Below are 15,242 nucleotides of genomic sequence, written 5' to 3'. Positions count from 1 at the left end.
TTAAATACATCTTTATCCAATACAGATATTAGACATTCCTGAGTGTTAGCAAATTTGTGCGAACTGTATCAGCAATGGTACTGCTGCACAGTTGCACCAATCTCGCAGGTGTTAGGAATGAAGTTATCAAAGGTTCCACAAAAGCTTTTAGTTATGCAAAATAGGTGTGAAAAACAGAGGGTGCAGGAGTACAGTCTTCACTGAGAGTTGCTGGCACGTAAGCTCCTAAATCAGTTACATGCTTTTTTGAAAATCCTATCCAAAATATCTCCTGTTGTTCCCAACAAGCATCTACGAGAAATTCCAGCAAGCGTCTACCAGAAGTTCACACTTCACAATTTATTCAAAGCAAATGGTTTGAATGTTTATTTTAGTGGTTCTTTGTCATCCACCTGTATTGCAGATGTGAGTGTGAAGAGATTTGATTAGCTGAGGGCAAAGCTTTTTACATTCAGGTGACTGCAAGCTGGGATTAGTATTGAAAGAAGGAATGAGGGAGTAAGACATGAGTACAGCTAGTTGCATTGTTTGATGTGCTTTCGGAAACAGTCAAATATTATAAAGGGGCAACGTTAGACAGAAATGGAGTACAAGTACTGCAACAGTTGCTGTAAATGAATGGAGAGGAGTGCTAGCTGGATCTCTTTTGGCACTTCACTGAAGAAACGGAGCAGTTGGGGCCACTTTTGTGAAAGTGGCCAGGTACCTAATACTTCTTATTTTTAAGGGCAAGAGCCATGGCATACTCCTTAGATTTCCAGACTGGAGGATCACAAAAACAGCACTTTCATGTTCAGACTTAAGCGCTAGGGCTGAGGCTGGTGCTGGAATGCATCCTGGACAGCCAGAGAAGCTTTGTGCTGCCCAAATCCAGCTGTCAAGAGGAACTCAAAGCCTTCATCTCTCAAAATATCTCTGTCCTCTGCGATAGGTGAGGTACCTCTTACCCTTTCTGTAAACTTAAATGTCCCACTTACGCTTCCAGAGAAGTGATATGCTGAAGTCCTTGTTTATCTTTCTGCAAGAGACCCCATGATGTCAGTGTTACAAAGCACTGGGTAATTCTTATGTGAACAGCAGTTGGTTGCCTGAGTGGAGACTCTGATCTTTCCAGTGAGGAAGTGGAAAAAGCCTATGAGGAAGTGAAAAAGCCTATGAATTCTCTGTGACATGAATGAGCACCTACCCACAAACACAAGTGTACTAGCTGCATTTGATTTCCCACATATACACTGCAGCGCCTTTTCTTTAATAAATTTTATACTCAGATTTGCATGTTATTTAATTACTATTTTAGTATTTCTTCAGAATATCTTAATGCCAGCTATGTGATCTCTGTACCTCTAATACATTTCATGACAGAGATTTGTTAGTATTTTCACATTGGAGCCTAAACTGGGGTTACTTAGGTGCTTTTACTCATGTAAAAGGATACTGAGAAACCACGTAATCCAGAAACTGTAAGCAGAGGGAGCAGCGTATCTGATGCAAGGCCACCTTAGCATTTACCTTGCTGTTGCCATGATACTTTATCACGCTGAAAAGCCTTCTAATATATGTAATATCAGTTTGTGCTTTTATGCTCAGCTGGCTGCATCAAGGGAATGGAAAATCACACAATCATTCAGTGACTTGTTGATCTCCCTATAATACATCAGTAGCTTAATTGCAGTTTCAAATGGAATAATCTAAATATTTCTATTTGTACACTTACATCACAATATCCATTTAAATTGGGAAGGAAGCGATATATTGATCACTAATCAAATTCCATATTTTATCAGTGATGCACTAAAATGACCCAATGCTCTATTTATACAGCTGCAGATTTATAGAAAAAGTAAAGGGGGGGGGGGAGCTTCATTCAGCATTTAACTTAAATCTACACAGAATTTTTTTGTGTGACATGGGATCAAGTTAAAATTGAGTGTAAAGCAAAGGTGTATCTTGTGCTGTGGAGTAGGGACTTTTTTGTTGGCAAAAAGAGCAAACAGATGGATAGCCTGAAGCAGACAGGGATACTGGACAAGCTCTTCATTGGTTGAAGATGATCATTATGGGTTTGGTTTTGTTTTGGGGTGGGTTTTCTTTAGTTTTTTGATTCCTTTCCTGATCTGATGCTTTTAAATTCTTGCTTCAGATACTTTTAAAATGGCTGAAATTTTTTTGCTTCATGTAATCAGACCTCTTTGCTTGCAAGAGCACATACGGTGTTGACAAAAGCACTATCAGATACGGTCGGATCAGGAGTGGGAAAGGAAGCTCACCTATAACTAAGCATTTTGTTTTCTCTCTTTGATTTTGGTAATTTCTAAACTGCAACCCTGACTGTCTTTCCTGGAGGAACTAGAATTTAGCTTTGAACATAGCTCTGGTGCCAAAGCAAGTGAAACCAAATATGAAGGAAGTGGGTAGGGTGGAAAGAATCCAAAATTGCAAGGACTTTTTTTTTTCTTTTTTTTTCTTCTCTTCTTACCAATGTTATGGTGACTTTCATTTATAAATTGACAGCCTTCTTAATAATGCAGTACCTCTTTCTGTCTTTTTATCTGTCTGTGGTAGCATTATTCTCAAATAACACAAATAAAAAATGAGTTTAATGAGCAATCTCAAATTAGTAGATGAGTCCTCACTCAGAAATCAGCTCTTCAGATAAGCTGGATACACTAATGAATGTAACTGTCATTGACAGTAAACCACCCTTTATTAGAAAGGCATAATTAGCATTTACAATTTGCCTTTCTCCTGTATCCTTTTGTTCTCTTTAGTTACAGACAAAATCATGTCACGTAATCCGATGCATGTCAGTTCAGTGTGTGCCCAGATTTTCCAAGAACTTCGGTGGGAAGTTAGATACACAGAAACAGAAGGTGAAATGGAAATTTAAAGTTAGAGACAGACATTTCCAAGCAAAATGAGAATAATGACCATTTCTGAAGGAAACTCAGTTGTCTTGTTTGGTGAGCTTTTTAATATTTGGTCTTTATTTCACTATTTTAATTAATAGTGTTATGATATGCTGGGCATATGATAGGAATATGTTTTACAATTCTGTCAGTGGGGCTTTCTGCCTTTTTTTCTCATAGTCTCTGAGAAGATTTATTTACATGGTATTTGGCTGCTCTACTGTGCTGTATTTTGAAACAGGTTTGAGTTTTGTCTGGAGTGAAAAGATATTCTTCCAAAGTGATTTGAGAAAGAAAAGACTCTACTAATCCCCATATTTGCTTGTTGCCCATGGTGACCAGCTGTTTCATTTAGAAAAGGTTAATTTATTCCCAGAGACTGCCACTTGAGTTTGTTAGATTAGGTGTACTGCTTCCTGATGGGCATAAATTTTCCTGCTCTGTTCTGTAGGCTTTCAGTGAGGAGTCAGCTGGAACTCTATTTATCTGTGAATGAAGTTTAATGAACCCTTACTAAATCCGGTATGTTAAGGAAATCTTTTGTCTGTATCTCTTCACTGATCCATTAATACAGCATTTGGGAACTCTCCAGCAATAATACCAGGCAGCCTTTTTTGTGATTTCAGTTTTCATTCTGGCTATATCCATATAAGAAATAAAGTATGAATTAGAGCTCTGTGGTAAAAATTGGCTTCTGTAATGACAGGCAGAATGGAGCCAATAACTCTGCCTATGAGATACTGTCTTTAGGTCAGGTATTCATAACTGTCCTAAGATTGCTATCATAATGCTCTAAAAAAATGCTGTGTGAAACTTTGAATGACAAGAGCTATCTTCTAGTCCTTTTTCATTAGTCTTTTATCTGTAATGACTAATTTCATTGACAAAGCCCTGATAGTGCAGTCAAATTAGTCCTTGAGAAGATCCCTGTTGAAGATGCATAAGAAGTAGTAAGAAGTTTGGAGTCATTCTTTTTTTTTTCTTAGGGTTTTTTTTGTTGTTGTTTTATTGTTTTAACAATCATAGCTGACCTATTTTTGGTTAAATCCAAACATGTGGTTACAGATTCAGGGAGGTTGTCCTGGTCTAATGCAATGTTGAACTGAGGTGGATTGTGTTTGAGCAGTGGAGCAAAACTTACTGTTAGCTTTTTCAGCAAACTTGGCAGGAACTTTGTCACTGTTAAATAAGAAGACTTTTTTTTAAATTATTTTCTTTAAAACAGTTGTTTTTCAAGACTTGGAGGGTTTGATGAGGGACTAGTCAAATTTTTTTTTGGTTTTGTCCTCTATGGCAGCGAACAAATTATAACTATTTTTCAAATACACAATCTAAACTGTTTAATCTGAAATTTTGACAGAATACAGCTGTAAAATCTCAGCCTCTGTGGAAGATTAAATTCTGCACCTTCTTATATATTGGTAAATGAGCTGGTCAACATAATAAACTCTTGCAAGTGTGCATCTTCCCATTGTTTTAAGGTTAGCGTTTATGAAGTGTGTCTTCCTAACACATACAACTTGCTTACGCTTAATAGGATGTCCTTGCAGCTGTTTTGCTTTGCCTTGAACCGTAAAATAAAAATGAAGAGGAGGTTGGATTGAAACAACTTGGATTTAAAAGTATTTGTAAACTATGTTATTCTCTATGATGCCTCTTTGAGATACAGAATCTATAACAGTTTTATTACAGCAGTAAAAAGAGTGATTTCACTGCCCATCAGAAATAAGAATTCATTTGTGCAACAGTAAAAATGTAACTGATAGGCAGAGATAGAGAAGAGAGGAGCTGTGAGAAAGTCCCAGTTAGCAAGATGAGGATCAGCAATGCAATTACTGACATTTGCTGTTAATATACACATTTTAATTAATATATAATTTTGGGATAATCACTTTTTCCTCTCAACATAGAAATATTATATTTTAAGGAAAAAGCCAAAACAAAACCAATCCTCAATTCCAGATGTAAATAGAATGTAATACAGAAACACATGGATGGGCCACTTGTATTTTGGAAAGAGGAATTATCCTTCTTGCATTGAAGATCAGTTATGAAAAAGAGATTGCTCAATTTTTCCTTTAGTGCAATTCATTATTGCAGACTTTTCCCAAAGTCACTTGCAACATTAAGTGCATTCCAGCAAGAGCAAGTCTCTTTCTTAACAGAGAAGGACCTGTTTCAAATAAAGTAATATATAAAAATTCAATATTCAGCCTTATTTGCATGCTTTAATGCAGAATTGGTTTAAAATTCATACTAATGGTGAATATTTAATAGAAAAAAGCTCTGAATTTGTAGATGAAAGTTTCACTTGAATGTATTCATTTTATCTTGTAATGATGGTGCCTGATATGATCTGTGATAAGTAATAAATGATTTCTAACCGGTCTGTAATTCAGAGATGTATTTGCACTCTCAAAGAGGAGAGTCTGTAAAGACTTGCACAACGTAATGCAAATAGCATTCTTTTCTGAGATCAGTCCTACCTAGGAATGCTATCTAGAGTTCTTAATGGCTCCTCAGCTTGACCTTTCAGTAAGTTTAATTGTTGCAATGTAGGCCAACTACAAATCCAGATTCTTGAGTTTACTTTTATCTTTTTTTTTGCAGGTTCTTAAATGGAAGCATTTGTCTTGAATTGGAGACTAGGCCATTTTATTTGTGTATGTAGCTTTAACCAGGTTAATTCCAGTGGATTGAGTCACCTTGTGTGCTTCAAGATAAGGACATCCTTTCCTAAATCAATTAGGACCATGATATATGTCTGGTTCCCATAACTAAGACTGTGATATTCCTACGTAATCAGAAGGAAACTCCCCAAATAAGCTTGGTATTACAGTGCCTGTTTCTTAGGTGCCTGGCTATCATAGCAGAATCCACAGTCTTGAATTAAATACCTGAGCTTCCTCCCTGGAATGGGTACAAAAGAATGAACGTGGTAACAGCCTGGATGGGAGCTGCCTAAAATAATCAGTTTGATATCTCCGAAAGCCAGCCACTTTCTGGAACTGAAAAAAAAAAAAAAATCTGAACAGGGAGTTGGTCCTGTCTTTTAAAACATTTGCAGCTGTTAAAAAGTAAGCTTATTTCTCCCTTGCCTGAAGAAATTCTTACCCACAACTTTTAGCTTTCCCGAAATTGCCTCATCTGTGAGATTATAAAGCTGTTTTAGGTTGGAGAACATGCTAATTCTGTCTAGTGTTGGAACTGTTCCACTTTGTGTAGTATAATCAAAATCATTGGGATCAGGAAAAAAAAGCAGGAATTAGAGGAATGATCTACCCTGGGAATTGTGGGACAAGTAAGAGGGTGGGATTCCTGTCCTTGGTCCTTTAGAGTCATTGCTCTTGCAGTCTCTAGCCTCAATGAGAGAAATGTTCTTTGCTCCAGGCTAACTCAGCAGTGGGTTTCTTTCTGATGAACGAATGGTCTGTGAGGACTTTTTTTTTTTTTTCATTGCTCTTAATCCACTGTGATCAAATATTACATTATAGTATATGTGCTCAGAGATAGAGGTAATACTACCCAGATTTTTATGTTCGTGTAGAGTTTTTCTGTTGTTATTTTTGAGTGCTCACAACCAGCATTGTTCTTGTAACAGTGCAAATTTTCATGCAGAAAAACTCTAGCTCAAAAAAGAGAAATGAAGAAACTAGAGCAATGCAGGACTCTTATCTGTGAGCTGTTCTGTGCTGTGCAGCATGTGCAAGCAATGAGTCATGGGGCTGTACCTCCAGATTTTCATATGCCATATCGAAAGTGGCAAGTTGCTGGCTCTGAGAAATGTAATGTAATGCCTGCCTGGTGTGAAGGGGAAGCAGGTGTTCTTATGCATTTTCTTTAGTCATAGACATATACCAGGAACCTGGAGATCACTTAATGATTAAGAAATTAAACTGGAAAGACATTGTATGGGGACAAAAACAGATATAAAAACTCTTTAACTTTCATAAAACCTCATTTCATCTTTTCCCTGCTGCAAGACATTATTTCTTACTGGTGGCAACAGTGCCAAGTTAGGCCAGCCAAGTGGGCCATGTAACTCAGTACAGTGGCAGGGAAGGGTCACTTCCCATAGCTTTTATGCAGTACCTGCACTGCAGATGTGCCATAGACCACACGCACACAGCTTAGTCCTTCTCTGCTGATGAGCTTCTCAAGGGACAGAGGCTCCTGGGTGAGGGCCGCTGCCACTGTAGCCATTATCATAGCTTGGGCCTGGGCACCCCTGTGCTGGGGCAGCTGAGGAGTGAGCTCTTGCCCAAATGAGCTGTGCTGATGCCATCTCATGGAGGTGCTCTTCTCTGGGACTCCTCACGTGCCCCCCTCACAGAGGGCAAAAAAACTGGGAACTTTGTGTCAGTTTTCTGGATGCAGGTCAGGAGATAGCCAGGGGCAGGCTGAAATGCTCCAGCTGGACAGCCTGTGGGACACAGTTTCTTAGATCATCTCCAGTCTATCTTCTTGCCAATTAAACTGGTGACTTGAAAAGGTAGTCTTAATTTGGTTGTCCAAAAGTATGTTGCTACACAAGAAGTTTCCTTAATGTACTTTTGGTGCAACCTTGTGTGTATTTGAGAGTAAGGAAGTTCCCTTCCCTCTCCTCTACCCAACAAATTCACATGTCAAGAGTAAATGGCAGCATTTTGTATCCAGAGATAAAGTACTGAAAAGCTGTATCTCTCAAAAATGACCTGTGTTTTAAACACTTCTTAAAGCGCATTTTATCTATAAGAATTTCTGTGTGTGTTATCTCTAACTGAGAAACTAAAGAATAAAATACTGAGCAGTAATAAGTGCTTGTTTTAACAATGTTACTTTTTCTCCTAAGCCAGATAATGAACATGTTATCTCTGTATGTCTGATAGTAACATGACTTATGATTTGGGGATACACTTTTGAGATGTTTATAGATTTTATAGTTCAGATAATCTGTTGACATCTTGGAGAGTAATTCTAAATGTAGTTGTTTTCTCCCAGGACCCCAGAGAACCATTTCAAGCAAAGCATCTGCGGACTCTCCAGTACCAGCCACTTTCCTTTCAGTATCCAGGATCCCTTTTCCCAGCTAGATGGCAATAGATGCTGCAGAGGGGTAGAGCAGGCTTAAGGGAGCTGAGGAAGACAGATACAGAGGGCTGGGAGCATGGGGACAAACTGGGCATTTGGCCTTCCCTGGAGACAAAAGGATTGTTGGAGGGAGGGTGAGGGAATACACTGGCTCTTGTTTCCATGTCAGCTCTGCTTCTACTTACAGATCTGTGTGTCATTTTCCTTTCTGATCATTTTGACAGTGGATGCATGTAACTTTATTTTCATTTGAGAAGCTAGTTCAAAGGGAGGGGGCTGCAGTGGAGAAAGAGGAGCTTTGATATATTTCTTTTTGTTAGCTGAGCAACACTTAGGAATCTTGGTATAATTTGCTGAGTGATTGAACAAACTAATACAGAAGGGAAAGCTTCAGCATGTGTCAAAAATAGCAAAATTCATATCATGAACACATGCAGCCTGTGTTAGTCTCTATGAATGGGTGGGCACTAATTTCCTTCTTTACTTGGCCTTTTCCCTCTCTTATAATTTCTTTTCTTCTCTATTATCTTGTCACTTTTTTAAACCAACATAATTTGTGCCATGGAAACAATGAGGAAAAACCAGTTGCTTATGCTTACCTGTATCTGAAATGGTTGCCTTAAACAAACAAAAAAACCCTCTCTTTTTTTCTTTCATATGTTCATTAAGTAGTTTTTTGGGGTGTTTTGAGGTTTGTTTGTTTGTTTGTTTGTTAAAGATTCTCCACTTAAAGTTTTTTTCTGTAATTTTCTTTCTGTTGGGTTTTACTGCTCTCCTAATTAAAATTTTTTATGGTGATAGTCTTTCTCTTCTTTGCATTTTCCTTTCTTTACCTCACACATTATTATTAATGCTCTCTGCTCCAGTTTTAGGGGAGGTTCCAAGCACCCTGAACAAACTGAATAGCACTTTATTTCATGACTGATTTATATGAATATCTCTTTAAAGTAATATTCTTCCTTAACAAGAAAAGGAACATTAGAGCTTTAATGTTTTTTACACTTTATATTGTTTTTTTTCTTTTTAAATTTTGTATTTCTTCTGTTTCAGTTTTGTTCTGCTTATAGTTTAACTGTCTTCTAATTCATAGAGTAATGTGATATGCCCAAATATGCTGTGATCTGTGAGGTGAGAAACTTGATCCCAGCTTTGCTGGACAGTGTTTTTTAATCTTCCCTGCTTTTAAGTATTATTATTATTCTAAAGACAAAAGCCACTGCCAGAGCCATTGAGCAAATCTGTTAAATATCTATTAAGCAACTGCCTTAAATCATTTCTTTCCCTCCTACAACTGTACTACATAAGCAGAAGTTTCGCTTGGTTTCATACCACCATAAATAGTGTTCAGCAGTAGTTCTGTTTTAGTCTGGTGAATTAATGAGTATGATCTTCTGGGAACGTTCAGCACGTCACCACTGATAATTTGTGAGATTCTTCCATACCAGATACGATTCTTTTGTTTGAAGCTCTGGTGCATTCATAATGCTGAGCACCAGTTGCCTGTGATAGCAAGGCCTTTTTGGGTTCACTGATTCATAGGAGACACTGTCTCCTTTCTCCCCATAATTAAAATCTTCTGTGCTTTGTACAATGATACACGATGGTGCAATATATCTAAGTTCATTAATTCACTTCATTTGTTTTGTCCTTTTTTTTCCTTTTTAGGCCAAGGGATGCAGTATCACCAGGTTACTAGGTATTCTGCTAACTGTGAGAACATCTCCTGTTCAAATTATTTTGCAGAAACACTGAATGCTTGCTTTAAGGGTAGTCCTGCTGTCCCTCCTGGCTGTGTTTTCTTTTTTTCTGGGGAACAAGGAGGGGGAATTTGAGAGGGGTCATCTGAGCACACATCCCACAAGTGTACTAGCCCACAAGTAAAATAAGTCACTAAGCACTCTCAGAACTGAAGTGGCTGTGTGCATCCCAACTAGGAGAAAAACAGATGCTCATAGGATTTTGCCAATGGGACTCTGAGTGCTGGACTAGATGCGGAATGGCAGTAGTGTATGGATGTTGGACTTGGGCATTTAAATGCACTGAAATTCTGAAGCATCCTCAGGTGATTATAGATCACAATTGCTTTTAAAAGTATTATACCTTATCCCTCCTTCTCAGTTTGGGGGGAATACTACTTACTTTCTTAAATACCATGTTTATCTGATGTGACCCCACCATAAGCTCTTCAATATGTGAATGGCCTTTTACTTCAAATAGGTACTAAGCACTTGGCTGACAACACATAGCACTCTTATAACCTAGAAAGGTTCTCTCATTGACAGAGTTTTTTAAATTATGGGGTAGGCATTGTAATGTCAATTAAATTCCATTGAAGTTCAAATACCGTGCAATCGTTTGATGTCAACTGACTTACAGTATATTATCAAAAAAAAATTTTTTTTTTTCATTTTGCTCACTGTGGAAAGTATCTGTGCATGCAGTCTTATACTACTATTGGTATCCTAGGACTCCAGGGAGTAAAAATCGTATTTTTTGTTCCATGATAGGCAGAGTTTCACCAGTAACTAAAATAAATGTTTTCATTATGGATAAGTCATTTATGGAAATCTGATCTCATCCATGCGTACAAGATAGCACAAGCCAATTAGGTTGTATGACTTTGAAGCGATCTCTACTGTCATATAAGTCCATCCTTAAGAAACCAGTTTGTTTTAGACTCCATACCAACGAAGATCTCATCACAGTAACACATGGGGAAAGTTGATTTTCAATTGTGTTTTGTACCAAAGATGTTACTAGGAATTGCTTTGTAACTTTTTTTTCCTGCTTCTGCTATCAGTGGTTACCAAAAACATATCTCCCCCCAGCCCCAGTATAGACTGCTTGAGTTGCTGTGTACTTAAGCAGCCTATGAATTGTACTGTCTAGAGACTCAGTGTTTTTAATAGATTTAAACGATTAAGTTTGTTTTTCTATCCCACCTTTCATCCAGTAATCTCAAACAGAAGACTGAGAGAAGGCTGCCTTCTCCCTGTTTGTTCTATATAAATGTGGAGACACATGAGTTAAAATGTCTGGAACCTGGCCAAAACTGTAAATGAACTCTGCAGCAGTCCTGATGAAAAGCACAGCTGAGAGCAGTCTTGTGCATTGGTCAAGGACCATCTTTTTGGTCTTAGAAACGATTTGTGAAGGGAGACTCCCCCACACACACCCCTTCTCTGAGATTTAAGTCAGCTTGCATTGTTTGGCTGTTGGAGTAAGCCAAGAATATGCAGGGAGTCTGACTGATGACTTGTGATGTGATTGGGTCAGAGCATATGTCCTTTCTGTAGATAGCAGGTTCCCTGCTCTCCTCTTAGACAAACAGTAGCAGTCAGAACTTAGCAGTCTTTTTGCTGAATTTCCCTGTTGCTTCAAAGTAAGATTTTTCACTGTCACTTGCTTATTGCCTTTGTCTTGTACATGATGCAAGACTTTTCTGTCATTCACCTGTTACAAACAGGTTATTGGTACATGTGACAGAAAAGATTGTGTGTATGTGCTAACTGCTTGTGCTCCAGTTCCGTAAAGGTAGGAGTTTTTTTATTTATTTGCAAAGCGAGGGGAAAATAGATAGAGATTGTCACTTTGAAAGCAAGGCCTTATAAGAATGCCTATACTGGTGTGTACTCCCCTGTACCATAGTATATGGCTTCAAATTTTTGATCTGTGGAAAACGTTAAGCATTAACAAGCTATACAAAGCAGAGATTGTATAAGAGAGCAGAAAGTCACATGAAGCAAACAAGCGTTGCCCAGTGGGGAAAATCAGGATGTGCAAACTGCTGAATTAGGTTAGTCAAGGGCCTGGCTGTCCATCTTGTCTTTTAGCATGACAGCACAATATTCATCAGGGGGAGGTGATAATAGTTGTCTGTCTCTGGGTTCATGAGTTTCATGCTATGCCTGTGTTTTACAAAACAGCGTTAAGTAGAATGCAAATCAGAGTCTGTCCTTAAATACTTTTTTGTTTGTTTGTTTTCTTTTAGCCAGGTGCTGAGCTCTCACAGCTATTAGTAATGTCAATAAAATATGAGAGTAGTCTTCCCTAGTAGCCAGGCCCAATAGTTGGATGCAAGGCTGGCGGTAGCTTAGAAGTCACTCTTTGCCAAATAAAATTGCTCATTTTTCAAGGTTTTAATTTTGCAGGTATGGACTGAGCAGTAGGTAAAAATAACCCTCTTAACTTACATACTTATTAACCAAATGAGATTACTGAGCTTTTTATAACCAGCTGTTTATTTCCCAGCTGTTCTGTAGGATTTGTTCTGTGGGTAGGAGAAAAGGTATCATTTTTCCTCTCTGTTGGCATTCATCCATGTCCCAGCATTCAAAATTCCAGAGAAATTTGCAGAGTTTATATCAAGAAACACAAATTGTAGCACTCTTAATCATTTAAAATGAGAAAAGGATTTCCTTCTCTGACAGGTTCAGGAGTTAGTGCTCAAGTACTTGTATCTTTCCTTGTAATAGGGAGATAGGCTCTGTAACACTTTAAGATGAGAAAATCCATTTTGGCATTTCACAGAAAAAGGAAACTATGAAGAAGAAACTCAGACTTTGCTTTGCTCTAATGCTAAATGCTAAATATCCAAAAATCAGATTATAGTCCAGGACTGATGTTCTTCAGAAGAGTAGCCTGTCCTTTTCTATTCTCATTACCTTTATCATTTATCCAAATTACTCAGCTTCTGTTTACAAAGGACTGAGAGTCCTTTGTAAGATAAAATATGAAGACAAATTTAAAGTTGTCGTTACATAATGGTTGTCTGGGAATATCTCTTACACCAAAACCATTTTCCTGAAGAATGGGATCACAGTCCTGACTGAAGTGTGTGGGGTTTTTTTTTGCTTTTTGTGTGTGTGTGTTTTTTTTTTTTTTTTTTTTTTTTTAATAAAAGCAACAACCATAAAACCTTGGAGTAAGATGTGACAGCTTATAGTGAAATGCAGTTCTGCTGAGAAAAACATTTGTAAAGATGCAGTGCATTTCAGTGCATAGAAACTTTTCAGACTGACTGTCAAAATACTGGAGAAGCATATAAATATTTTTCCTTCACAAAGTGACATATTCTTCTATGGACAGGCTCTTTCATCTGTACTGTAAGAACGAGTAGCCAATGCCCAAAGCTTCTCTTGTACCGAGAGTTCAAACTCCCTTACAGTTACTGAATGCTTGCTTCCCTGTAATGGATTTTTCCCCCCCTCTCTGGAGCAAAAGAACTGCGCAGAGGAGTCATTCTCCCAGAAACAGACACCATGGTAATGATCAGTGCTCACTGGCTGCAGCATGCTAAGCAGTACTATACTAAGGAATTGCCTGTTTCTCTTAACCCACAAATCAGCTTTTCTTTTTTTCCTCATGAAGGCTCTAATACAGTTCTGGAAATGATCACTACCGAGTAAGATGATCCAGCTGGTACGGGAGACATGATCTAGTCTGCTGCTTCAAGTTGTTACATTATAATTTTTTACCATTTCACTGTAATATGCAAACTGCACAACACAATAAAAGGTCAGAACAAATCATTCTTTAAAGAGACCTGCGGGCAATAATCTTCCCAAACATACATCCCTTCACCGTTTGTTTGTTTGTTTAATTTGCAGCTTCTGATCTGACAGACTTGTTTATTTGTTCTCCTTTCTAGGCTAAGGAGATTACCCAGGGTGTCATGCATAAGTAGCCATCAGGGACCCTACCCATAATATAAAAGCCTAGTACCACTGAGTAGCCTGTACTAAATAAGAGAAATGATTAACAGTCAGTAACACCAACTAAGCTGATGCCTCAGATTTCCTTGTGAAGCAGAGAACTGGAGGTTCTGGGGGCTGAGGAAGTTATAGGGACCTATACATTATTATTAGTGTGATTTGATATTTTCCTGGTACACTTATCCCAAGAAACTCAGGCTATTTCAGGCAAAGCATAAATTCCAACACTGGGAGAATTTTATTCTTTGAAGTGGAGGGGACAGTAGCTCAGACTCTGTCAGTCTCCCATGGGGCTGGAGGACATAGAAGGGGGGACCATGATGCTGGAGGGAGGACATCTCCAGACACTGGCAGTATTGCCCCATGGCACCAGTCACCACGCTACCCTGCTCACCGTCCACACTACCCACCCTTAGATCACAGCACATTCTCACTCCCCTTCTCTTCAAAGTAAAACATTGGGCAGAGCTTTTAGTCCTTATTCCTACTGCTGGGTTCAAGATGGGTCAAACCTTCCCTCATGGATTGGGTTTGAAGAACTGGTTTTTAGATGCTCTTTATCAAGTGACTGTAAAACACTGGAAACATCCTAGACTTAGAAATTCAGTCCATGTTGAGCAGTGAGTCATGGTTAGTTTCACATGATATGTATGTGCCTGTGTCATGTGAGGAGTAATTTGTATTTTATGCATTTTTTTCCTCCTTCATTTGTTAGGCTAATAGAAAGGAATGGAAGAACTGATAATGAATTGTGCAAAGCTCATGGATAAAATATGAATTGATTTTGGCTGCCAAATCCATGGCTAGAGTTGGTCTCTGGACTGTCTTTCTTTTCTTGACCAGTTGTAAGAGACAGCAATAAATAATCCATTGGGTTGCACTTTTGGGGCTAACAGTTACAACTTTTCAGGAGGAAGCAACTCACTCCTTGACGGTGCCATCTCCTTAATGCCAGTAACATGTGATGTTAGAAAGCATCTGATGTCTGCTCTAAGAATGGAAGAAGCTGTGGCTAAAGCACATGGGTGGGGAAGGAAGCTGAGGCAATAACAGATGGAATTTAAATTTTATGTCTTTCCTCCCTCTCTTTGGTTCAAGGTCTTGCTCTGTATAACATATACCTCTACATTTGAGCTGAATGGGAGTTCAGTGTTGAAGATTGCTGAGGTGAGTGCCTCCATTCTAACATTGCTTGTGTTACTTAATGTGTCACCACTAGCTAGAGTGTGTCTTCCATACGTATACTGAAATTGAACTACTCCAAATCACAATTACTTTCTTAAGGACTGATACTACTTTGTTACTCATGTCTAGTATGATGAAATAGCTGTAAATTGGACAGAGCTGATGGCTTACATTGGAAGGCACACTTTTGGAAATTGAGTGACAACTGTATGCTGTACTGTTGCATGTTTACTACTCCTCATGTTTATTTTACTTTGCCTTTCACAGTAGGAAAAATGTCCTCTTTGGGTTCTTTATAACATAGCACTGTGTTGATTCCTTACCTGGTGCAATGCTAAAACTGACATAGTTTCATCAAGAGAGGTGT

General features: G+C 38.3%; 1 protein-coding gene across 1 annotated transcript in view; it reads left to right on the top strand.

The window, feature by feature from the left end:
• The window catches only part of ARFGEF3 (ARFGEF family member 3), a 94,759-nt gene that overhangs the window by 24,525 nt on the left and 54,992 nt on the right, over positions 1 to 15,242 (top strand). The window contains exon 5 of the mRNA XM_067294772.1: positions 14,789 to 14,857. Coding sequence (XP_067150873.1) covers positions 14,789 to 14,857 — 69 coding nt within the window. The remainder of the gene's footprint in view (positions 1 to 14,788; positions 14,858 to 15,242) is intronic.

This window comes from Apteryx mantelli, chromosome 3 (assembly GCF_036417845.1).
Source record: "Apteryx mantelli isolate bAptMan1 chromosome 3, bAptMan1.hap1, whole genome shotgun sequence".
Taxonomy (NCBI): domain Eukaryota; kingdom Metazoa; phylum Chordata; class Aves; order Apterygiformes; family Apterygidae; genus Apteryx; species Apteryx mantelli.
The sequence above is the reverse complement of the archived record's forward strand: the minus strand, read 5'-3'. Positions and strand labels throughout refer to the sequence as shown.